Source organism: Mercurialis annua, linkage group LG5, assembly GCF_937616625.2.
Source record: "Mercurialis annua linkage group LG5, ddMerAnnu1.2, whole genome shotgun sequence".
Classification (NCBI taxonomy): Eukaryota; Viridiplantae; Streptophyta; class Magnoliopsida; order Malpighiales; family Euphorbiaceae; genus Mercurialis; species Mercurialis annua.
This window is the reverse complement of record NC_065574.1, coordinates 51305268-51329601: the sequence shown is the minus strand read 5'-3', so window position 1 is coordinate 51329601 and position 24334 is coordinate 51305268. Positions and strand designations below refer to the sequence as shown.

The 24334-nt window shown below is 32.0% G+C and overlaps 3 protein-coding genes across 3 annotated transcripts; 2 read left to right on the top strand and 1 right to left on the bottom strand.

Moving 5' to 3' along the window:
* The first annotated feature begins 10649 nt into the window (after nt 1-10649).
* On the top strand, nt 10650-14741 carry LOC126681132 (uncharacterized). Its single transcript, XM_050376539.2, has 10 exons — nt 10650-11208; nt 11292-11429; nt 11682-11870; nt 12935-13072; nt 13187-13305; nt 13394-13526; nt 13617-13746; nt 13846-13925; nt 14044-14178; nt 14310-14741. Exons 1-10 carry the CDS (start codon nt 10729-10731, stop codon nt 14538-14540), a joined length of 1773 nt encoding a protein of 590 aa, XP_050232496.1. The 5' UTR covers nt 10650-10728; the 3' UTR covers nt 14541-14741.
* Nucleotides 14742-14755: 14 nt separating this feature from the next.
* Nucleotides 14756-16644, bottom strand: LOC126681133 (NAD(P)H-quinone oxidoreductase subunit L, chloroplastic). The gene is made up of 5 exons (XM_050376540.2): nt 16484-16644; nt 16310-16378; nt 15706-15813; nt 15521-15615; nt 14756-14992 (listed from the first exon to the last, which is right to left on the bottom strand). The coding sequence occupies exons 1-5, from the start codon at nt 16604-16606 to the stop codon at nt 14845-14847; spliced, it is 543 nt and encodes a 180-aa protein (XP_050232497.1). The 5' UTR covers nt 16607-16644; the 3' UTR covers nt 14756-14844.
* A 1739-nt stretch (nt 16645-18383) lies between these two features.
* Nucleotides 18384-24005, top strand: LOC126682119 (uncharacterized). Its single transcript, XM_050377695.2, has 9 exons — nt 18384-18775; nt 19727-20077; nt 20159-20374; nt 20926-21578; nt 22310-22406; nt 22509-22562; nt 22642-22751; nt 22929-23119; nt 23231-24005. The coding sequence occupies exons 1-9, from the start codon at nt 18527-18529 to the stop codon at nt 23866-23868; spliced, it is 2559 nt and encodes an 852-aa protein (XP_050233652.1). The 5' UTR covers nt 18384-18526; the 3' UTR covers nt 23869-24005.
* The last annotated feature ends 329 nt before the right edge of the window (nt 24006-24334 follow it).

Below are 24334 nucleotides of genomic sequence, written 5' to 3'. Positions count from 1 at the left end.
AAAGTAGAAGAAAACATACGGGTTGAGTTTGAGGATTTTATAATGCGCAAAGGTTCATCGTGATCCCTAAAGTTATTCTCAGGATCAATTAACTCACACGTAATTTAGTTTAATCAATTAAAAATAATATTCTGTAATTTTATGGTGATTTTTTTAAAATTAATTGGCCTATAATTATAGATTCCGATGATTTAATTTGAAATTAGTTGATAAATATAAAATATTATCTTTAATTAATTAAAAAATAAAAATGTAAGAGCAAATTACCAAGAGATCCTCAAATTTGTCATAATTCACACTTTAGTCCTTTATATTTGCAAATCAAACAATATATTCTGTCAATTATTTAGTCCCTCTGTCCATTTTTGTTGTTAGTCAACTGAGTCAATAAAACTATATAGTCCTCCACTTTTATTTTTCTCAATGATTTCTTTCCTCACTATTGTTTATGTCAATGATTTCGTCCTTCATGTTTGAAAATTAATTTACCTCTAAATCTTTTGACTTCGTTGACTAACACCAAAATGAACAGGGGGACTAAACTGCTAACGAAAATAAAAATGAGAGATTATATCGTTTGATTTTCAAACATAAAAGACTAAAGTATGAATTGTGACTAATATATGGACGTCACATTCAGGGACGGATCCAGGGGGGTCGAAAAAGGTCGTCCGACCCTTCTCGGCGAAAAAAAAACATTTTTTCATCTAGGGGCGGTTATAACCGCCTTTAAAAACCGCCCCAAGAAGTGATAGGGGTGGTTTTTTTTCATGTAGGGACGGTTAATAGTTATCAATTTTACACTGTTATTATTCTTATTTTATTTCTTTAAATGGCCGAACTCGAAAATTTCGACCCTCTTAACTTGGACTCCTAGTTCCGTCTCTGGTTGATTAAAATAATTAAATGGGAGATAATTAATCACAGTATATAACTTCATAAACGGGTGATTTTTTGTTCAAGTTTTATTAATATTTTTTTTCTTTTCACCATCAATTTAAGAACAAAGGATCAATTCATCCATGTAGTTGGAATGAAGTATCAAATAAGTAAAATCTAAGAAAATTAGCTATAAAGGCTAAACCTTTGCCCAATTGTATCAAACTCCCCCTCGATCACATCCAAAAGCGTGAAGTACATGTGCCATTAAAAAATGATAAAAAATTAAATTGATCATTAATATTTATTTCATTCTTCGAATTGATGCTTAATGATTTTATTAATATCAATTATTCCCATAAATTTTTTAAAATTTAATTACTAATCTATTAATCGTTGCACCTATTCATCACCATCGCCTTTATCACCTACTACATTTTTCTTCCTCGTTTCTATTGCCCGTCGTCATTAGTTTGTCCTTGCTGTTTTTCCTCATCATTCCATCCTTTGCTTATGCTGTTTGTCGGTTCGATTGTTGCTGTTAATCGTCCTTGTTGTTCATATGTTGATGGTGCTACTCGTCCGTTGTTGGTGTTGCTCGGTTCTCCATCTATTGTTGGTGTGCTCAATTTGCCATCCGTTGCTGGTGTTCGTTCGTTGAAAGAGGTGGAGGATGTCAAAAGTTGCGGTTGTGTTAGGGTTTTAAAGTTAATTTAGGTTAATTAGGGTCAATAAAAAACATTAAGAGACGGTGTGGCAGTGTTGAGGTTTTTTTGACTGATTTACTATAATTGACTGTTTTCGTACTCCGTGTCAACTTTAGAGGTAAATTGATGCTCTGTTCTTTATTTGAACTACATAGTTGCAATAAGTTAAAAACTATATAATTTTAATTAGTTAAAACTATAAAATTTAAATTTTATTAATATAATTTTATACAAATAAAAACGTAACTACATAATAAAATTTACAAATTAGAAATAAATAAATTTATTAATTTAAATTATTTAATATAAAAAAATATAATTTTAATAAAAATAAATCTAATAAAAAGTCTTTAATAAATAATTTATATTAAATTACAAATATATACGAGTCAGGTCACGAACTATTAATCAAACTTATATATGAATTGTTCGTGATTGTAAACAAGTAAACCCTAGTAAAAAAAAACAAGTTGTACACAATGTATAAACCATTTGATAAAACAACTTTTATATGCAATTCCACGTACAAAACTTCTTTGAGTTCATTTAAGTCAAATTATAGTAATTAATCTTCTTTATTTATCCACAAATAGATATTTTCGATACTTTTATCATCTTAAAGTTATTTTTATAATGAAGTTTAAAAGGATTTGCGCTTCGTGATCATGATGAATCTGGACAATCTTTAAAGTGAAAAATAAATCTTGAACTATTAAATCTTTTAGCGGAACATAATCAAATAATAAACAATGTTGTTGGTAAAAATGCTCTGAAAAATCTCAATTTAGCAGACATCGACATTCAGATGGGTATCATAAATGCATGTGCTATTAAAACACAAATGCTACTATCAATGATTTAACGGTCCAACTGAGAACAACACATGATGTATACTATTATAACAACGGTTAATTGCAAATTAAATTACAAACTTTATCCTAAATTATAATTGCAACATAAATTTTGAAATTTGACAATGTCAGTAAACAATTTTCATTTTTTGGCAAATTGATACACCGACCAATCATGCAACGACATATGGCGGTACATTACAATGTCCATGTTGGTGTTTTTTTAGATCGGTGTACCAGTTTCCAAAAAATAAAAGTTGGTTACTGACATTATCAAGTTTTAAAGTTCGTGTTATAATTATAAATTAGAGTAAAATTTCTGATTTAATTTGTAACTAACCCTTATAACAGATAATATTACATATAAGTCATGTCACAGACACAAGCTTTTACCTTATATCACATGCATATTCATCAAAATTATCTCATACTTACACTTTTTAAATAAAATGAAGTTATACATATAAAACTATTAGAACTTATATAAGTAGCATACACAACATATATATGACACAAAAATGCACAAATAACATCATCTTCATATGCCCACCTCTGGACTTCTATTTAATGTTACGAGATGACGCTTTACAACTATCAGTTCTTGGTAAATAATCACATAGGGGTGAGCCTGCAATTCATTTACAAGCACTCTAGGTATTTAAAATCTAACTCAATCAATTCTCCATACAACGTAAGCAATAACTATAACCAACAACACAATTCAATGATTAATTCAAGCCAAACATATTCACATTCCGATCAAAATCAAACTTACATATGGATATTCCAATGAAAATCAAGTTTACATATGAATATTTCAATAAAAATCAATCGTACATTGGACCAAATCGCCTTATAGGCAACTAACTTAACATTATTGGCCAAATCGCCTTTTTTCCACAGTGTTGGTATGAATCACTATTTTAAAACATTTACTTTCAAAATAGCCCATGTATAAATATCTCTAGCATGCCTCAAAATTGGAACATTTACTTTCAAAATCGGAATTCGTTGGCACATATCATAATTAGCAAGAATCACAGTGTTCCATTGATTGTCGACCACCCTTTCAAAATGTTTAAAAAATTGGACAACATCTAAATCAAATTTAAGATAATCTCTTAAACGAGCATTAAATCTTTTCACTGAGTTGTGTACTTTTCTTACCAGCAAAGAATACATTTCTTTCATACACCAAAGTCCATTCCTCTTTTACTTTGAATAAATCTTTCAACCATTAATTATCTCGAAGGTCATGTTTGTCTAACATATTATCCCAACCATGTAAAAAAATCATCTTCATATATACAATCATAAACAAACTTATTAAAATCAACACCAAACCCTTTTGACGCCTTGAACACATGATTTAGATTCTTAAGTGCATTTTGGTATATATGCGATAAGCACAGCCTATGATTAATCTGAGGTAGTGAAGATAAAGCTTTTTCCATAGCAAGATCTCTATCTGTATATATAGTTATAGGCTTTTTACCTGACATACACTCAAAAAACATATTGAATAGCATTCAAATGAAAGAGTAGTTTCATCGTATAATAAAGAAGCTCTAAAAATTATTTGTTGGTAGTGATTATTTATACCAATGATTACTCCCAAAGGTCTACTTTCTTTATTTGTTCGATAAGTTGTATCAAAGAAAACTACATCCCCAAAAGCAGCATAATCTAAAGATCATTTTTGCATCAGCCCAAAATATGTTAGTCATTTGGTCGCATTCATCTAATTAAACACGAAAGAAAAAAGAAGGATTTTCTAACAAATGATTGTGAAAGTACTCTAAGATGCTACTGCTTCGCCGCGCTTTAGATCTTTCTTTCTTTTTGAACTTAAGTAATTTTTTTAATCTCGCTTTAGAAACCCAAGATGTTCTCTACCTCAGGCACGGCTGCACAATAACTCATGTGCTAATGATGGTCGTATGCCCGAATCATCTGCCAAATCTATTTGTATAGCTTGAACGTCATTAATACATCTTTGAGATGATAAAATATGTGCTAATGACTCATCAACCAGCTCATGATTATGATTTGGTTCAAAATCAGTAGCACTGTATTTTCTATTAGCTTGAAGAGCTATAGTCATTCGTGCCAAGCATTCATTTATAACTTCTTTTCTTGGTTTTTTAGTAATGTATCTCTTATCATCCTTTCGAAAACCTTGCTTAAAACACACAAATCTCCTACTTGTTAGTATCCCATCTTTATTGATATTTTTATACTCACACCAAATACTGAAGCCGATACCTTTGGCATATCTACTTTATCGTTCATATGCGTGCTTTTCAGAATCAAATTCCAACTTCGAAATCGGAAGTCCATCTAACAAATCTAAGTCTTCTTTTCTATCAGTAGCATGATTTTCAAAAGCATACTTGCTGCCAATTTTTAACTATTTTGAAGTGACCTGCATAATGAGAAATATATTTTTTTAGGCAAAAGGCTCACTTTAGCCCCTGAGGTCAAACCGAAATAATTAATAAGACCCTAAGGTCGAAGGTAGCTCAATTTAGACCCCGAAGTTGTCCAAAATGGTTCACATCCCACCGAAATATTTGACACCGTTAGTTTTCTGTCAAGTGATGACGTGGCACGTATGAAAAAAGTTCAAAAACATCCTTAACGTTTAAAATACTTACCAATTTTTTATTTATAACTTTTTTTAACCATTTTCACCCTCTTCTTCATTTAAATATCAATAATTAAATAATACTTAAAATTAAAATATTTATTAAAACAATCGAAACTCAATTAGACTCTTTGAAATCTAATTAAACAAATCGAAATTCAATTAAACAAATCAAAATTCAATTAAACCAATCAAAATTCAATTTAAAACTGATTAAATCAACTAAAATTAAAATTTCGTAAAACCCATCGAATATTTTTCGAATCTATTTTTTTAAAAAAATATCACCGCCTTCTACCGACCGCCGGATTTTTTTTCCGGCGGTCTTCTCCGGTTCTCCCATGGGAGAACAGCCGGCTGTTCCCCCATGGGAGAACAGATCTGTTCTTCCCACTTGGGAAGAACAAAGGCTGTTCTTCCCAAGTTGGGAAGAACAGATCTGTTCTTCCCAACTTGGGAAGAACAAAGGCTGTTCTTCCCAAGTTGGGAAGAACAGATCTGTTCTTCCCAACTTGGGAAGAACAGCCGATCTGTTCTTCCCAAGGGAAGAACAGCCACTGTTCTTCCCAGGTTGGGAAGAACAAATCTGTTCTTCCCAACCTGGGAAGAACATCGCTATGTTCTTCCCAGGATGGGAAGAACAGACCTGTTCTTCCCAACCTGGGAAGAACGCCGCTGTTCTTCCCAACCTGGGAAGTACAGCGGCTGTTCTTCCCAACCTGGGAAGAACAGATCTGTTTTTCCCAGGTTGGGAAGAACAGCACTGTTCTTCCCATGGGAAGAACAAGAAGAAATCTTGTTCTTCCCATGGGAAGAACAGTGGAGCGGAGATGACCGCCGGAAATAAATTCCGGCGGCCGGTAAAAGAGAATGGTCAAAAAATAATACCGTTTTTTTTTCCCGATTAATTTTCTTTTTAATTTTTGTTCGGAATTTTTTTATCGAAAGTTATAGAGGTGTTATCCGGCGGGTGTGTAGCGGTGGGCGGGTGAATTAGAAAATCATAAAATATAAAATATTGTTTCTTTTTTATTAGATTTTTTATTTGATTTTTGATCGGAATATTTTTATTTGAATTTTGATTGGTTTTATTGAATTTCGAAGCGTTTAATTATGTTTCGAAGTGTTTAATTGAGTTTCGATTGTTTCAATAAATAAAAAAGAGGGTGAAAATAGTTAAAAAAAATCATAAATATAAAATTGGTAAATATTTTAAACATTAAGGATGTTTTTGAAATTTTTTCCTAACAGCCATGTCATCAGTTAGACAGAAGAAACTAACGGTGGTGCGATCTGAGCCAGTTTCGACAACGTCAGGGGGATAATTGAGCCAACTTCGACCTCAGGGTCTTATTAATTCTTTCGCTCTGACCTTAGGGGCTAAAGTGAGCCTTTTGCCATTTTTTTATAACTAAATTAAATTAAAATTTATTTTTTTGGAATCAAAGTGAACCAAGAAGAAATTATTTTAAATTTTCATTTCAAATCAAACTAATGAACCACTGGTTCAATTGAATTTCTTTTAAACCATAACATGCAATAGGTTAGCATCGAGTCTATTAAACTGACTAGAACAAAAACTGATTGCATGTTAATAAACAGGTTAGTATTGAGTCTAATTAATTGATTAAAACAAAAAAGAGCTTTCTTTTACCTTTATATTTCATATTTTTTTATCTATAAATATTCTCATGAAAAGAAACAATTGTTATTACTAACGCATTAATCATATAATAAATTACAGAATTAGATGCAAAAGGTATATGAGTGCTAACAAAAATTACATAAATGAACGGTTTTCAACAAATTGAAAAAACTATTTTAAGATAATGATGAGTTCTGTAAATACAGCTGTACATACAGTCATCGATAAGGGCTTCTCAAACCGCCCAAATGGGTCATCCAATACATTTATGGTTCAAATATTGAAATACGATCTTGAAACAGCTCTATCCTTAAAATTTCAAACTCGTCAAGTATCACTTTCAATAATGAAAACCAAAAATTAGATCTAATAAGAAACAAAACACAATATCAAAAAACATCTCCCAAATTACCTCTTGCTCTAAAGAACTCTTCAATATTATGGTTCGTCAATTTGTATTTGTATGATTATCAATCTCCTTCAATAACAATTAAATTAGCAGCAAATAGAAGGAGAACCCAATAAAATAGTAAAAAGGTGGAATATGTGTTAACTTAGACTCAGATTTTGGCGGAATAAATCTCAGCTAATATTTTCATTTTGGCGCTTAATTTTAATGGAGAAGTAAGTGGATAGTATTTTTTTTTTTTACCTTTAATCATTAAGTAAGATATACATCATTGGATGAATTTTAATATGGTGTAAGTAATCTAACGATGGAATAGAGAAAAATTGAGGGAATAAGAATTTGAGAGGAGCCACTCCCTATTTTTGATGTACTTTTAATTGACGCTTTAAATTGTTAAATAGTCTTTTTTTGATAATTTGGGGGGAGCGCTTATGAGAGGAATCAAACTCACGACCTAACAATTTGCTGTTTAACGCTTATAATATTTGAGTAGAAGCTTATCGGTAAATTGTCAAATAGTCTCATTATTATAATTTTAGCTAATTTTTTAATAATTTTGAACTTAAGCCGTTTTTTCATCTATAAATGAAACTATATTCTCTTTAAATGGAATTCTTTTCTATTACTAAAATCATTATAAATCATCAAAATGATGAATATTTGAGAGAGAAAAAACTAGAGGTTTAAAAGACACGTGGAAATTGCAGTTAAGGCGATGAACCTAATGTTACCAATTGAAACTGATAATCACGTGCCCAAATAATGAATATCCCATTTTGTCAATATTCACCTCACCTATATGTGTCTCCTATCACATTTTAAAACCTATACGTGTCTGTAGACTTTTTTTTTTCTATTTTTTGCTGCTAATTACCAACCAACCATTATAAAGATTTTCTCTTTTAGTCACCGGTTCACTTCATTACTTATATTTAAAAAGGGGTGTTTGATAACCCAATTTATTACTTAAATTAATATATTAAGCACTTAATTGTTTTTTTTTTGTTTTGATAACTCAAAAAAATTCAACTTAATTTATTCAGTTAAGTCAAAAACCACTTAAAATAATAAGCCAAAAATTTTGACTTATTTTTTCAACTGAAAACATTAAGTTATTAAATATTAGTTGTATCATTCAATAAACTTTATATACTTATCATTTCTAATTATTACTCACGAATAAAAATATTTTATTAATTTTTTTATTTTTTTTAATATCACAATGAGCGTATTATACTTAAATGAACACTTAAAATTACAAATTATTATATTTTTTATTATAAATATTTTATTTTTTATCTTTACTTTTGTTTTTATAGTCTGTATGTCATTTATTTAATCTATCTACTCTTAAATATTATTTGGGCTTCAGTTGTAGCACACAACATTGATTATCATATTTAAACGATTTTTTAGAGTTTTAAAAACTAATATTTTATTTTAAGGACTAACTTTTAAATTAAAACGGATCATCATTATATCTTTAAGGACTAATTATCAATATATGCAACTAAAATTTATAATTTTTATTTATAATATGTGTAATATTCATAATATTTTTTAACTATATTTTAAAAATTATTTGTATTTAGTAATTTATTCTTAAAATAGTTAATTTTTAAAGATTTCATATGTAAATATAATAATTTCAATTATATTCAGTAATTGCAGACTTACAGTTATCAAACAGACTTATTTAATTCAGCACTTAAAAAATCAGCAATTATTATTTTCAGCACTTAAAATTCAGCACTTAATTTTCAGCATTTAATTTTCAATTTTATCAAACGCCACCTAAATCTGTATTGTTAAAATTTAACTGATAAATTAATTAAAAAATTAGTAAATGAATTACTGTAAATCAACAAAGGGTCAGTTGATTTTTTATGATTTAACTACTTTAAATGTTAATATATTATTGAAAAAATCAAATTAAGTTGATGTATTTTCAAACCGGTTCGATTGACCAATCCAGTCCAATTTGCAGAATAATTATCCTCATCAGTCATCACAATTGGTATCCTTATTTCCTCCTATTTTTGCTCTCTATTTCACCTCCCACTTCAAGGTATTTTTATATTAAATTTTTATTCATAAATATAACTTTTTATTATGATCATTTAATTTTTTTTACTAATTTAATGTGAAATATGAAAAATAAGTATAAATTCGGAATTGAATATTATTTTTAAAAGAGTTAATTGCAAATAAATTCACTAATTTTGGCCTAATTTACAATTATAACATAAATTTTTAAATTTTTCAATGCCATCAACGAACTTTACAATTTTGGCAAATCATTACACCGATATTTTTTCGTGATATTTTTGCTGAGTTGGAAGTCAGAATTGTCATGTCATTGACACAATGGATTTCAGTATTTGCGATATAATTTGCCACGTTGCAAATTAAATTACGAATTTTAGCGTAATTTGCAATTATAACACTAGATTTAAAAAATTGGCAAAAACATGCATCAATCTTTATTTTTTGGCAAATTGGAACGCTGTTTATTTTCAAACGTGTCAGTCTATGTGGCAATACCGACTTCCAACTCAGCAGATTCGTATTGGAAAATGAATGGTGTTTTGATTTGTCAAAAAGTGAAAGTTGGTAACCGATATTGCCAAGTTTTAATGTTTATATTGTAATTGCAAAATTATGCTAAAGTTCGTAAATTAATTTGCAATTAATCCTTTTTAATATTAATTTAAACATAAATAATTATGTTTTTTGAATGAAAGAATTTTCATTGAATGATTATTTAAAACAGTTAGAAGTGTTAGATTACAATTTAATGAGATGTTTAAATAAAAAACAGACAATATTTTCTTTGGACTGTATAATAAATTTAAAATAGAATTGTATAATTACTTAGTTTCAATAAACTATAAAAAAATTTCTTAGTTTTCATAAATAAATTTCCAAAAAATAGACAAATAAACTTATATAAAGAAAGACCAAAAACAAATTATAACAAAAAATTAGTTGTATTTCTGATTAAATATTTTCATTGTTGTTGAGCTGTTTTGATATTATTTTCGATTTTGGAATATATATTAAAGGGGTGGAGCTGATTTAATTTTTATCATATTAAGAATAAAATAAAATAAACAAAAAAATTTAAAGTTAATGTAGTTACCATCTGCAAATAGAATTGATTTTATATAATTGATAAGAAGAAGATAAAAAGTATGATTATATTTTTAAAGAGAATAATATATTTTTATTATTTAATCACGAACTAAACTGGACTAATATTTTATGCAAATAAAACAAATTAATTATTTAATCAAATTTTTAATCCAAATATCTTATCTTATCTAATCAAATTTATTGTTTTGTTTTTTAAATCCAATCCTAATACAAAAACTATAAATCCAAAACTCTATCTACCTGTCATCTTTACATCACACACATGTCAATCACGTAATTTCTCAAACTAATCGAGGTCAAAATCGTACAAATTGAAGCCTTCAAATTCTCCTCACCATCCCAAATTTTCTTTTTTCTTGTGTCCATGTCCTCAATCTCTCTCTGAAAAAACACAAATTAAATTAAAATCAAAATCCAAATCCAAACAGAAAAAAATGGACTCGTTCGAATCAAACATGAACAACATTGTCGAAGATCACCAGATTACTGCCGGTAACAGCCACGTCACCAGCGCCGATCACGGCTGGCAGAAGGTCGTCTACCCCAAGCGCCAACGGAAGCAGCAGAAACCGGCGGAATCCGTCGCCGGTGTAGGTAAAGTCAACGGAACGGACAAGGCGAACGTGTTTAAATCGCTGGAACAGCAATCGGAGGAGCGACGACGGAGAATCGTTGAATCTCAATTAGCTGCGAATGCCGATGAAGAAGATGCGCCGGTGAGATCGAAACAACGCCGATCTGATGACGACGACGATGAGGACGATAGTGACGATGCGGAAGGTGCTAAGGGAACTGAGAAGGGCGAAGAGAAGAAAATTAAGCAAAAGAAGCCGAAGAAACCTAAGGTGACCGTGGCGGAAGCCGCCGCGAAAATTGATGCGTCAGATCTCGAAGCGTTTGGCGCTGAAATATCGGTTAGTTGAATTTGAATTTTTTTAATCGGAAATTGAGAAGTAATAATGTTTTTGATTTGATTTGTGGTATTTTTTTAAATTAGGGATCGTATGAAGGACAACAGGACATAATGTTGATGAGATTTGCGGATTATTTCGGGAGAGCGTTTGCTGGTGTTAGCTCTGCTCAGTTTCCTTGGGTTAAAATGTTCAGGGAGAACTCTGTGGCTAAAATGGCTGATGTAAGTCTGTAATTTTGAATTATGGTGATCAAATTTTTATAATTTGTCTATGTTTTTGTTTGTAATGATTTCATATTTTTTGCTCTGTTTTACTGGTTAGATATGTTTCTTGATTTTTAGGATTCTATTTGTGTTATATAATATAATATAATATGCTATTGTAGATGTGCTATAAGTTATCTTTGATCAATTGATGATTAAAAATATTTGAAATTTTGGAAAAACTAATTGGTTTTATTTTACTTTTAACAGGTTCCCCTGTCTCACATTTCTGATTCTGTTTATAAAACATCAATCGACTGGATTAATCAACGCACAATTGAGGCGCTTGGTTCCTTTGTGTTATGGTCTCTAGATTGCATCCTCCAGGACTTGGCAAGCCAACAATCTGGCTCTAAGGTTTCTAAAAAGGGTGTGCAACATGTATCATCAAAATCTCAGGTAATGAGTAATTGGTGTTTTTTATCAATCTTCTTCGTATCTTTGTATGTGTTGCCTATCTGACCACAATATCTTTTCATGATGATAGTATCAACCTACATATTGTTTATTTGCATGTTCGTTCGCTAAATAGGCTAATCTCTTTCTTTATTAGAGTGAAGTTGGTTCCTTATTTTGTTGACCTTTTAATATTGACGTCCCCAAAGCATTTCTTGTGAAGAATGAAGATCAGTGAGCTAAATTTAGTAAAGTTTTTGTCTCTAATTTCAATAGATCAACTTTATAGCTCTAGAATCATGTATCAGGGTGTCTTTCTCTTGTTTATAGGGAGACCAGCCTCTTGAGTGAGGATTGATTTAAGTCCACTTTAGGAGTTGTTCTTCTAGCATGCGATGAAGTTAATTCTATCAATGCAAGTATTAGGGGCACAACCTAAAGACTAGTTAAATGGTGGTGATCGAATTTGCTAATGTGTCTTGTTCTTCTGGTTACCAATGAGGATTTTGATGCTAATTGCATATATATACTTCTTGTGTGTTTGGGATACACGAACATTCTTGGATCTATGCTAATTACTGTGCATCTAGCAGTTGCATATTTTTTAAGTCTATGGATAGTTGAAATCAAATTTTGAGCTTTTATGATCCCAGAATTGATGCTTCTGCTACATGTTCATGTCTTGCGACTGGGTGTTCCTTGGCCCTCATGTGACTGTACTATAGCTTGATCATTGGACGGTGCAATATTGCTTGTGACCATTTGCTGACAAAAGGACGAGCAGCAGAATTTGATTGGAAAAAATATATTTCTTACTGGATTTGGGAATCCATTGTCAAGACTTTCTTCTAATTTTACCCTCCACCCCCGCCCAACTTCATTGAGTTTGCTTATACATGACATTCCTGTCCAACTTCAGCTTGTGTGTTATAATTTTATAACTTTGGTCCAAAACTTGTGCAATCTAATTTTTTTCCTTATAAATCTGTATTTTTGTTTTACCTATGTATCCTTCATATAAATAGCCGATCACTTAGTTTTATATTGACTTATTAGCAAAATGACAGGTTGGTATGTTTGTGGTCCTAGCAATGGTGTTGAGACGAAAGCCTGATGCTTTAGTTAATGTATTGCCGACACTAAGGGAAAGTTCAAAGTACCAAGGACAAGACAAGCTTCCACTTGTTGCATGGATGATAGCGCAGGTAAAAAAGACTGAAAATATCAAGTTATTATCTAACAAAATTAGCACTCATATCCTTATTACTTTTCTTTTTTGGAGATGATTTATACCCTAGCTATGAAATATTTGCTTGTAGGCCTCTCAAGGAGATTTGGCTGTTGGGCTGCACGCATGGGCTCACAACCTCCTGCCTTTAGTGAGTGGCAAAAGTTCGAATCCACAGTCCAGGGATATAATTTTGCAGCTTGTAGAAAAGTATGCAAGCTTTTACTGTTGCTCGCCTTTTTCGTTTTTATCCTTTCTTTCAACTCTTCAATCATCGAAACTGTTTATTTGGTTGCAGAATTTTGTCTTCCCCTAAGGCCCGGACAATTCTGGTGAGTGGTGCTGTTAGAAAGGGAGAGCGCTTGGTGCCACCTTTTGCACTTGAGACACTATTGCGAGTGACATTTCCTGCATCTTCAGCTAGAGTAAAGGTGATTTGTTAAGGCATTTAGAGAACTCGATCTTAGCAATAATGTAGATGTAATGCTCTTTATATCTATTGCATGTGGTGTTTAATGCAGGCTACTGAGAGGTTCGAGGCAATATATCCCACCTTAAAAGAGGTGGCGCTTGCTGGTTCCACTGGAAGCAAAGCAATGAAACAAGTATCACTGCAGATACTGAGTTTTGGTCTTAAAGCAGCAGGAGAAAGTAAGACTTGAATTTATTGCGTTTTGGTATCTAAATTCAGTTTTTTTAGAAAAGCCGAGGTTTCTAAAATTCTTGATGATTTTGAATTTGTTATAACAGGTAATCCAGAGCTATCAAAGGAAACAGCTGGCATTTGCATCTGGTGCTTAACACAGAATGCTGAATGCTACAAGCATTGGGTGAGCTATTCTCCTTTTTTATTTCTAGAAGATGGTTATTACATGTCCACTGTTATCTATTTACTGTTAGTCTCCAATTCTACGAAATATTTTTACTTATTTTAATCTGGGCAAACAGGATAAGGTGTACCAGGAGAATCTAGAAGCTAGCATCGCTATTTTGAGGAAACTCTCAGAGGATTGGAAGGAGCTCTCAGTAAAACTCTCACCTCTTGATCCTCTTCGAGAAACTCTTAAGAGCTTTAGGCAGAAGGTAGATGCTTGTTCTTTTAAAGAAAGTATTTTAATTCCACAACTATATTAGAGTTTCTACGTAAATGCAGCCTGGTTCTATTATTCAATACATTACATTAGAGTTTTTCCTTTAATTTATTTTTTGTGCAGAATGAGAAAGCAATGGCAAGCGGAGAAGATGCTAAAAAACACGCACTCTACCGGGATGCCGACAAGTTTTGCAAATCGGTATTGGGGAAGCTATCCCGCGGCAATTATTGCATGAAAATGGTTGTAGTCGTTGCTGCGGTGGCTATTGGTGCTGCCGTCGTCTCTCCCAACGTGGAGTCGTTGGATTGGAAAAAGTTGTCGGTATTTGTTAACTCCCAATTCTCTTACTGAATGGGGCTGTGTTATGCAAATCAACAACTTTGATGCAAAGCATCAACTTTGTTTTCTTCAATTTTGTACTTCTAATTTATGACTAAGAGAAAGGTTAAAGTTTTCAGCATAATGTTTAGGCTCTTTATTTACATACCATATGATAGGATGTTACGTTTATGAGGAAAAGGAATAAGCCTTTTGGTGGGCAATTTTTATTTATTTGACAAAATATATATTAGAGAATGGTCCGATGTGTTAATATTTCATAAAATAGATATGATACAAGGAGCCAGGCGAGAGGCTAAAGAAAGTTCAGGAATTTTTAGTCATAATCTTCAGGTGTAGCAAATGGGTACTTGGCGTAGTTATTTTTAATTTGTGAAGGATTTTCAGGTGTAGACCATGGGTACTTCATGGTTGGATCCCTTGGAAATCTCCTGAAGTTCAGAAATGGTGCCCACAGTAGTATTCTGCACATAATTGAAAATAATTTATCATATGCAAATTAATGATATTTGCTCAAAAATCACTTTAATATCTGATATGGGTTTCTTAGGATTACATATTTTTACGGTTATCCAACTATACTACTACAAAACAGTGTGGATGTTCAATTTGTTGCATTTTAATAATCGAACATTTTTAAAAACGAGAGGTTGCTGATAAATTTAGGCCAAATTTTATCTATTTGGTCAATAAATGTCCAATAAGTCACTTGACTAATCGATCGTCACATAAACTTTTCAAAAATAAAGAGAGGTTATCAATCAGTTTAGGTTAAATTTTATCTATGTGGTCGATAAATTGTCAATGTATCACTTGGTCAAGTGGATTGCTATATAGGCAAATTTTAGCCTGAGTTGATCGTTGTTTGAAAAATGAATATCGGGTTACCCAAACGATAAATTTGAATATCGATAACCGTTCTGTAAACTTACTTAACACGGATTTCTTAATTCTTAAAAAAAATTGATTAGGTTTTAAATTTAGAGGCTTACCCAGGAAAGAAAATGAAGGTAAACATGAACTGTAAGTACATTTCAAAGAGCTTTCTTCTGTACCAACGGACTCTCATCCAGTTCATTATTATAGGCTGCAATTTTAGCATTAGATTAGGCTAAATTTTATTTGACAAATTACAAACATTTTTTTTTATAAAAAAAGAATGAAGAAAAAGACTCACTGGCATGACTATGAAATACCCAAAAGCAACAATTGCTGATTGAATCAAAATGGATGTCAAGTCTTCCTTATTGTTCACTCCTGTTACTGCTAATGCTGGCTGCTCAACCTGTTTTATATCAACTCACAATGTTTCAAACTCAAGAAAATTGTGATTCATGGCCCATCGGTTTAATCAACCGAATTAACTAAATTAACCGAAACTAAATAAATTGAACTATAAAACCGAATCGACTGAATTAGTCGGTTAATTTATAGTTAAACAGGAAAAATATAAAGAATGTAAATAAAAATAAAAAAAGATAAAAATATTGATTAATTCAACCAAACCAAATTATTTTATTAGCCGAACCAAATCAACTGAACTTAATTGAAATATATCGGCTAATTCGTCTAACCCGAATTTTCCCTACATTTAAGAGAATTACTATTTCCTTCTGATATTTTAATTTCACGAAACCGAATTATCTAATACGTAAATATTAGGATAAACAATAACATTTAAAAAAACAGAAAAACAGTAATTTTATTCTAATACATAAATATTCTTAAAGTGGTAATCATAATAATTTCTTAAAAACTACTAAAAAGAAGCCAAGTCTTACAGTGGCCAAAAAGGCACCAAGTTGAAATGCCAAGCTGAATTTCTTCAAATCATTGCTTATTCCAACTTTCTGTTATACACAAACAAGAAATTGTGAATTTACTAATTATGACCAAAAAACTATTTTAATTAAGAAAATTACAAATTAAACAATTTAAGAGAAAGAAATATGGACCTTGTGGAGCTTAGAATTGAGGAGTGGTTTGTAATTAGATGAAATAGAGAGGAGTTTTGTTGTGCACTGTGGAGAAATTGAAGGTAAAGCTTTGGGGATATGGAGACTCAAAGAGCAGCTCATTTTAGAGTTTTTTATCTATCTTTTTTTTTATTTCTTTCATTATTTATTTGAAAAGTTATAAGATATAAACAGACAGTCCAAATATTTTAAGGCCACAAAAAAAACTCTTCTATTATTACCAGAAAGGTACATTCTTTTTCACTCTTTTTATTTTCTGTTATAGTAAAAGAACTACACTTCAAGTCCTCCATACGCTGCCCATATTTTGATAGATTATAATTTTTTTAAGAAAAATATAAGGTTTATCCATTTATAAAGTTTATATAATAAAATACATTTAAAGTTTGAAAAATTAGGATATTTACTTTAAGCTGTTTATATTTTTATTGTAAATGGAGGGAGTGGTAATCCGGTCGCCGGAATTTTCGCCGATCGTCGGTGGTCAATGACGGTCTGTTGATTAAGTGATTGTTGACTAAATATTAATATTTAAATGAATTTAGATGTATATTACAACTTAAATTACAATAATGTAAAATACACCAAAATTTAAAAGTATTTAATCTATCAAAATTCACCAAAATTTATGGCCGAATTCCGGCGTTTATATTCCGACAATGATTTTTGGTAGAACTTTTTAAAATATAGTATTCTTATAATTTTTACTTGGGGTATCCTTCTCAGAATTTTTCAAATATTTTAAAAAAATAAAATTTGATTAGTATTTTTTTTAATTCTTTAATTTAAAATTGCATATAGTAATTATTATTGATAGATGATATTTGTCTACGATTTGATCCCTCAATTCTGAAATTAATTTATCCCTAAATCCTTTCATTTAGTTGCCTAACACTAAAACTAGATAGAAAAATTAAATTGCTGACAGAATCAAAAATAAAAAATTAAATTATTTGAGTTTCAAATAAAAAAATGAAACTATAAATTATAACAAATATAAGTTGTCTAGAAGTGCGTTCTTGATCGGAAGCCAACCTTGACGTGTGCAGTCCGGACTTTCGTTGTTGCTGCAGTAGTGTCTTGTCTGACCAGAGTCATGGTCTAGTACAACTTTTGATACAATGTCGATTTTGATACTCTGTCTTTGTAGTAATATATGTTTGTACACAGAAAGTGAATATCCGTGATAATACAGTTATCAACACTAGTATATATCAGGCTAGAACATACAGGATATGGAAATAGTAAGCCCAAGTAGTTTGTATGTGTAAGTTATTAGTGTATAAACATATATGCAAATGCTTCCGTTTATAAGGTCAACGTATGATTGATGTTTTGGCGATTTTTTTTTTATGATTTTAGGCTTACTATGGATTTTGAAACTATCATTCCTATTCTCTAGTATAGGTCTCGGCTCGAGCATAATTTTGGGTCGTTTTAAAATAATTTACTCTTAAAAAAAGGGCTAAACCCATTTTGAGGTCCCTAAACTATATAATTTTAGTTCATTAGATCTCTTAACTTCTATTTGGCTTCCTCAGGTCCCTAAACTTTTATTTTAAAGTTCATCATGTCCGTCAATTTGTATTTGGCTTCCTCAAATCCCTAAACTTTTGTTTTTTGGTTCGTTAGGTCCTTAAAGTGAGATCCATTTAAGGACTTAATGAAGTAAAAAAATAAAAGTTTAAGGACTCAAGGAACCAAAAAACAAAAATTTAGAGATTTGAGGAAGTCAAATAAAAGTTGAAGGTCCTAATGAATCAAAAAAATAAAAGTTTAGGAACTTGAAAAAGCCAAATAAAAGTTAAGGGATCTAATGAACCAAAAACGTACAGAGACCTTAAAATAAATTTAGCCTAAAAAAAAGGAAGAAGCTAGAAACAACTTGCAGGAAAATAATCCTTACCAAAGACAAAGAAAAATAGAAAAACCCCTAAACCCCAAGACAAAATCAAGATTAAGAAGCCAATTTGTCCAAAAATATAAAAACTCATCATATGTCAGTGTTCTTTTAAGCAAGAAATGATGGCAACAACAATACCTGCTCACTTCATTTGGAACCCTTCTTATCTTCCACACTCGCAACTCACTTCCAATCTCAGACCCATATCAAGAAAACCAATTTATAGTAGTACCCATTTCCATATTAGTACTAAAAATCCAATCTTTAACCTCAAATCTTCCTCTTTGCTCAAGGTTCTTGCTAGGGTCAGCGCTGAAAATACTGGTGGCAGTGGTGGTGGTGGTGCCGCTCCACAGCAAGAGTACAGTGTAATTATCCCCAAATTTGCTAGTTTGATTATTAAATTTAGACTTAATAGCGTAAAAAATCACGAACGTTAGTTAAATTCTGGCAAATTTGGCCATCAACTTCTGATTTTTTGCAATTTTAGAGACCGAGCAATTTTTTGTCAGAAAAATGCTTATGTGGATGCTTAAACAATATTTGTTCCGGTGTACATCAGTGCTTTTCTGATGGAAATTTGTTCGGTGTCTAAAAAATTGCAAAAAGATGATAATTCATGTATTAATTTATCAACATTAAAAGTTTGTGTTAAATTTGCAAAACACGTCAAAGGTGGTAATTTTTTAAGCTATTAAACCTTAAATTTATACATGTCATTTGCAACAAGTTTTGTTTCTACATATGAGTTGTTATGTGATTGGTTGAATTGTTTATTACATCATTTTGTAGGTTCTATTTAGGAACTGAGTTTGCTTATAGGTATACTCGCGTATGGCATTATCTCTGGGTTCTTTGCTGTTGTAAATGGTGTTCCTGATTTTGTGAAATTTGTGGAAATGTCATTTTAATTGAGTAATTTCTTGTTCATTTTGTGAAGTTTGATGAAAACATTAATTTTTCTTAGTAAAATGCTGTTAGGAGCTATTATGAAATGTGGAAGCGTTTTGCAGAGTTGATCATGAAGCCATGTTGTTGAATGCACACACTTATCTTTCTGGTGTGTTAAATGGGAAACGGATTTCCTTGCTTGAAGTGGTTCGATACAGATTGTACGAATTGGGTTCTTTGATTTAGATGCGATAGTGCTTTGAGTGATGTTTTTATAAGTTTTATCTAAAGAAATAGACTACAATTTTACATCGGGTTAGAAATCAGAAATCTATTTTATCATGTTTTTTGCTTGAAATTTTATGATCTCGACTTGCTGCATAGTAACAAATTTAAGCTGGATAGTGATAAATTTTCCGCAATTGCAGAAAATAGATGAAACAAAACCTAGTTCATCTGGTCTTGGCGACAATTATGTTGGCTTGTTTGTTCGGATGCTTGGGCTAGACAATGATCCGCTTGATAGAGAACAGGCTGTAGAGGCATTATGGAAATATTCACTGGGAGGAAAAAACTGTGTCGATAACATCATGCAGTTTGGCGGATGTGTCAATCTCATTGTAAATCTTCTCAAGTCAGATTCCGATTCTACTTCTAAGGCAGCTGCTGGCCTTCTAAGATCAATAGCGTCGGTTAACGTATATAGAGATGTGGTAGCAGAAAGTGGAGCAATAGAAGAGATAACTGGCTTACTTTTGCAATCTTCCTTGACTTCTGAGGTATAGGAAGTTACCATTTGCTAATTTACTACACGACTTTCGAGTTGGAACATTGAGGTAGAGGTGAGCTGGTTTTTGCAGGTAAAGGAACAAAGTATTTGTGCTTTGTGGAACTTGTCTGTAGATGAGAATATCAGAGTTAAAATTGCAAACGATGATATATTGCCATTTCTCGTTAAATCCCTTGAGGACGAGGACATAAGAGTGAAGGAAGCAGCTGGAGGGGTTTTGGCCAATCTGGCATTGACTCACTCAAATCATAACATTATGGTTGAAGCAGGTCTTATTCCTAAGTTGGTGAGAAGTCTTTCATATTTTGAAATGACTATGTTTAATGTTTAATGACATTAAAGGTTAATTTCATTTCGAAATGTAGTGATTTGCATGATAAGACAATTAAAGAAGTTTTGATTGGCTTTCTCAAGTGGCTATGCCTTCATGTTGTTGGTTCAATGAGAAATATGTAGATGGGGCATATTTCATATTGCCTTTGGCTGATTGAGTTTTCTTCAACTTTAACTGGCTGTAAGTGTTTTGGTCTGGAAAAAAAGACAATGGTCCAGAAATTACATTATGGTACTCTTGTCGGACACAAACTTTCAAAAATCAAGTTCCTCAAGAGTCTTTGCATCACAAAATAAGAAATGAGCACATGCAAAAGTTTATACAGATAATAGATTCAGCATTTGTTATTCTCTGTTATTTTTCATTTCAGGATGAACTCGTGAGAAGTCAATGTCATATAATATTATTTATAATATTTCACTTTTAAACAAACATCGTGTGCACTGTTCCATTGTTTGCTTGCCACATTCTTAGAAGTCTAATATCTTTTGATGATGATGCAGGCAGTGTTCATAAAAGCTGAAATTGAAGATGACTATAAAGTCATTAGGAAGGAAGCAAGAAATGCCCTTGTGGAACTATCGAAGAATGAATACTATCGTATTCTTATCGTAGAGGAAGGCTTGGTTCCTGTCCCACTGATTGGTGCAGCTGCCTATAAGTCTTATACTCCGGCTTTGCATTCATGGCCTAGTTTACCTGATGGTATGAATGTTGAACGTTCTTATAAGGGCCCTTCAAGATTCGGTGCGTCTGATTTGCTCCTCGGTTTGAATGTTGATGACAAAAATGCAAACATTGAGGACGCAAAGATGAAAGCAATAATTGGAAGATCTAAGCAACAATTCCTTGCTCGTTCTGGATCCATAGAAGTCGAAGATGCAAAATCTTCTCAAACTGAAATATCTCCAAAAAGGCAGTTTACACTTTTGCCTTGGATGGATGGTGTGGCCAGATTAGTTTTAATTCTCGAACTTGATGACGAGTCTGCCTTATCCAGAGCTGCAAATGCAATTGCTGATGCATCTATTAATGAAGAAATGCGAAATTCATTCAAGGAAGCAGGTGCTATCAAGCATTTAGTTCGGCTTTTATATCATAAGAATGATGATATCAGACTTGCTGCTATTGGTGCATTGGAGAGATTGTCTGCCAGGTAATGTCATCAGTTCCCTTGTTTCAAATGACTATCGTAATGCCTCGATTTCTGTTAAAAATGTTTTTTTTTACTGTCACTTTAAAATATCAAGGGAGCATTTTATTGCTATTTTTCCAAGTTTATCCCTGTCAATAAATAATTTAGTGAGAATAAAAAGATAATCAAACATAGTATTATTAAGGATTATCCTCTTAAAATCCCCCCACCTTTTACCCCCAATTCGTTTGCACCCTCACGTTGTAAAACCACCAAATATACCCAAATTACGACCTTTCACTTTCAATTGCACCCTCAAGCATTAAATTGACCTCTTTTTACTTGAAAAATGTTCAAATCAATACTTTAAATTTTAGCACATATTTTAAAATAGGATTTAATATTTTATTTAAAATAAAAATAAACCTATTTTTCAAGTGAAAAGAGATCAATTTAATGCTTGAGGGTGCAATTGAAAGTGAAAGGTCGTAATTTGGGTATATTTGGTGGTTTTGCAATGTGAGGGTGCAAACGAATTGGGGGTAAAAGGTGAGGGTTTTTTAAGGGGATAAGCCTATTATTAATATGGGAAATTTAGTTGAAGTGTATATTAATCAAGACACATTTATTATTTTTGTAATTTATGTGAAATAGTCTAAAACGACAAATATTATGAACCTGTGGAAGTATATTCTAAATTTTTGAAATGTCATGCTATGCAAAACAATTTTACATTATTTTTTGTTTTGCAGCAATGGCGTTTGCCAAATAATTGAAGCTGAAGGCGTTCTATGTCCATTGATTGACATCTTCAAAAACTCAAATTCCTCCAAGATGATGATGGAAAAGGTTTCTGGTTGCTCTTTTTGCGTTTATTTTTGCACATTTCTCAGAATATGTAGATGATGTTTCTAATTCGGTATTTGATGGCATTAAAATGCTGCATTGCAGACCTTGAATTTACTAGAGCAAATATTAGACCCTAGCAAAGAAATCAAATCAAAGGTAAGTCGGTTGTTTGTGCATCATTATCTTTGCAGTTTTTATTTTGACAGAGGCTTACTAGGCACATGATGTGTTTCAGTTTTATGATGGTCCAGTAAATGGATTTAAAAGCAGATTAGATAAAGAAAGAGCTGCGGATTCTTCTGGCGGATTAACTACAAGCGAAGAGAAAATATCCACTCACACCAGGTTTGTGAGTGTCTGCCATTTGCCTACTTCCAACGCAAATTTAGTTTCTAAAAGCAATTTAAAATTTGTTCATATGGAGCTCAGTGTTATTTTTGGATGAATAATTTATTAGTTAATAACAAATCAGCACAGCAAAGATTGCATTTACCTTTCTGCACAACTTGCAAATTGTTGCAGACAGAATTTGCTGGACTCATCTGTCATTGCTCGCCTTGTGGAGATGCTGAAGGATCCGTCCTTGGATATACAAAGAAAAGCTGCTACTATCCTTGAATTTGCGGCAACGAATGATAAAAACACGGACGTACTCATCTCGGGAAATATTGAATCCGGTCTGAGTGCTGTTTTCCAACAAAATGTATTAAGTGGTACGGCCTTGTATTTTATAAATTCGCATAGTACTAAATTTGCTTGTAATTATATTTCCGTTTTCTGCTGTTTCGAATGTGTCACCAGTTGTGCGTTTTGATGTTTGGCAGAATTAGATCATGATAGTGAAAATTATCAGCCTGAGCTATATGCTCTTCAAGTCGAAGAGGCTGGTCAAGCAATATCTGCAGCATCCCGGTTACTCACAAAGCTTCTAGATTCAGATCAATTCTCCCGCACCATTAACTCCGCTCATTTTACTGAACTGCTGCGTAAAACTCTGAAGGCAGACATCCCGCTTCATTACAAGGACTGGGTTGCCGCTTGTTTAGTGAAACTCAGCACTAAACATGGGTGTAGACTAGAATTTGAGGATCCGATAAACATGGAAATAACTCTTTACGAGACTATTCCGAGGCTAATAGAGCAGATAAAGTCCTCATTCTTCCCGGAAGTGCAAGAAGCTGCAGTTGTAGAACTCAACAGAATAATTTCCCAGGGGATGGTGGATGGTACTCGAGCTGTTGCTTCTGCTGACGGAATTTTTCCTCTGGTTAAGCTAATCGAAGAAAGAAATGAGAGGACTGCAGAAGCAGCAATGTCTATTCTATATAATCTAAGCATGGACATCGAAAATCATTCGGCCATTATAGCTGCTGGAGCAGTACCGACTCTGAGGAAAATTGTTCTTTCACAAAAACCGCAATGGAGGCGAGCTCTTCATTTGCTGCGGACATTACCAACTTGAACATGGCAAGACAGGTACCCATGCGATTAGTTACCCTGAGGTATGAGCTTGTTGATTGTATATATTTATACAAATGCTGATCAATTTTGCTATCTTTTGTACTACAAATCAATCACATTTATTTGCTTATTCTCCTACACTCAAGCTAGTTAGATGCAATTTTATGCATAAGATGGTCTTTTTCCACAATATGCCCTCGCATTTAGCACAGTTAGGGGCATCAATAGCCTTTTTTTGAAAAACTTTAGTAGCCTAAACGAGCCCATTTAAAAAATTTAAGGTCATATATGCACCTTTCCGAATCACGAGTGTATAGATGATTCTGAGCTCAAAAGTTAGCTTTATCCTTTTTTTATCATCAACATAAATTAAAAATTATTCAAACAAATAAAAATTAACATAAAATTTATGAAAAATGTCATTTTTTGACTATTAAATAAAACATAAAAAAATTTAAATTACTAAA

Bases quoted from the DNA above. Each gene is read 5' to 3' on its own strand.
- LOC126681132 (XM_050376539.2), top strand. From the start codon at position 10,729: ATGGACTCGTTCGAATCAAACATGAACAACATTGTCGAAGATCACCAG. The intron at 11,209-11,291 runs GTTAGTTGAATT...TTTTTAAATTAG, and splicing joins CGTTTGGCGCTGAAATATCG to GGATCGTATGAAGGACAACA. The intron at 13,306-13,393 runs GTATGCAAGCTT...ATTTGGTTGCAG, and splicing joins ATTTTGCAGCTTGTAGAAAA to AATTTTGTCTTCCCCTAAGG.
- LOC126682119 (XM_050377695.2), top strand. From the start codon at position 18,527: ATGATGGCAACAACAATACCTGCTCACTTCATTTGGAACCCTTCTTAT. The intron at 21,579-22,309 runs GTAATGTCATCA...TTTGTTTTGCAG, and splicing joins TTGGAGAGATTGTCTGCCAG to CAATGGCGTTTGCCAAATAA. The intron at 23,120-23,230 runs GTACGGCCTTGT...GATGTTTGGCAG, and splicing joins CCAACAAAATGTATTAAGTG to AATTAGATCATGATAGTGAA.
- LOC126681133 (XM_050376540.2), bottom strand. From the start codon at position 16,606: ATGAGCTGCTCTTTGAGTCTCCATATCCCCAAAGCTTTACCTTCAATT. The intron at 16,379-16,483 runs GTCCATATTTCT...TGTGTATAACAG, and splicing joins TCAATTCTAAGCTCCACAAG to AAAGTTGGAATAAGCAATGA. The intron at 15,814-16,309 runs GTAAGACTTGGC...GATATAAAACAG, and splicing joins TTGGTGCCTTTTTGGCCACT to GTTGAGCAGCCAGCATTAGC.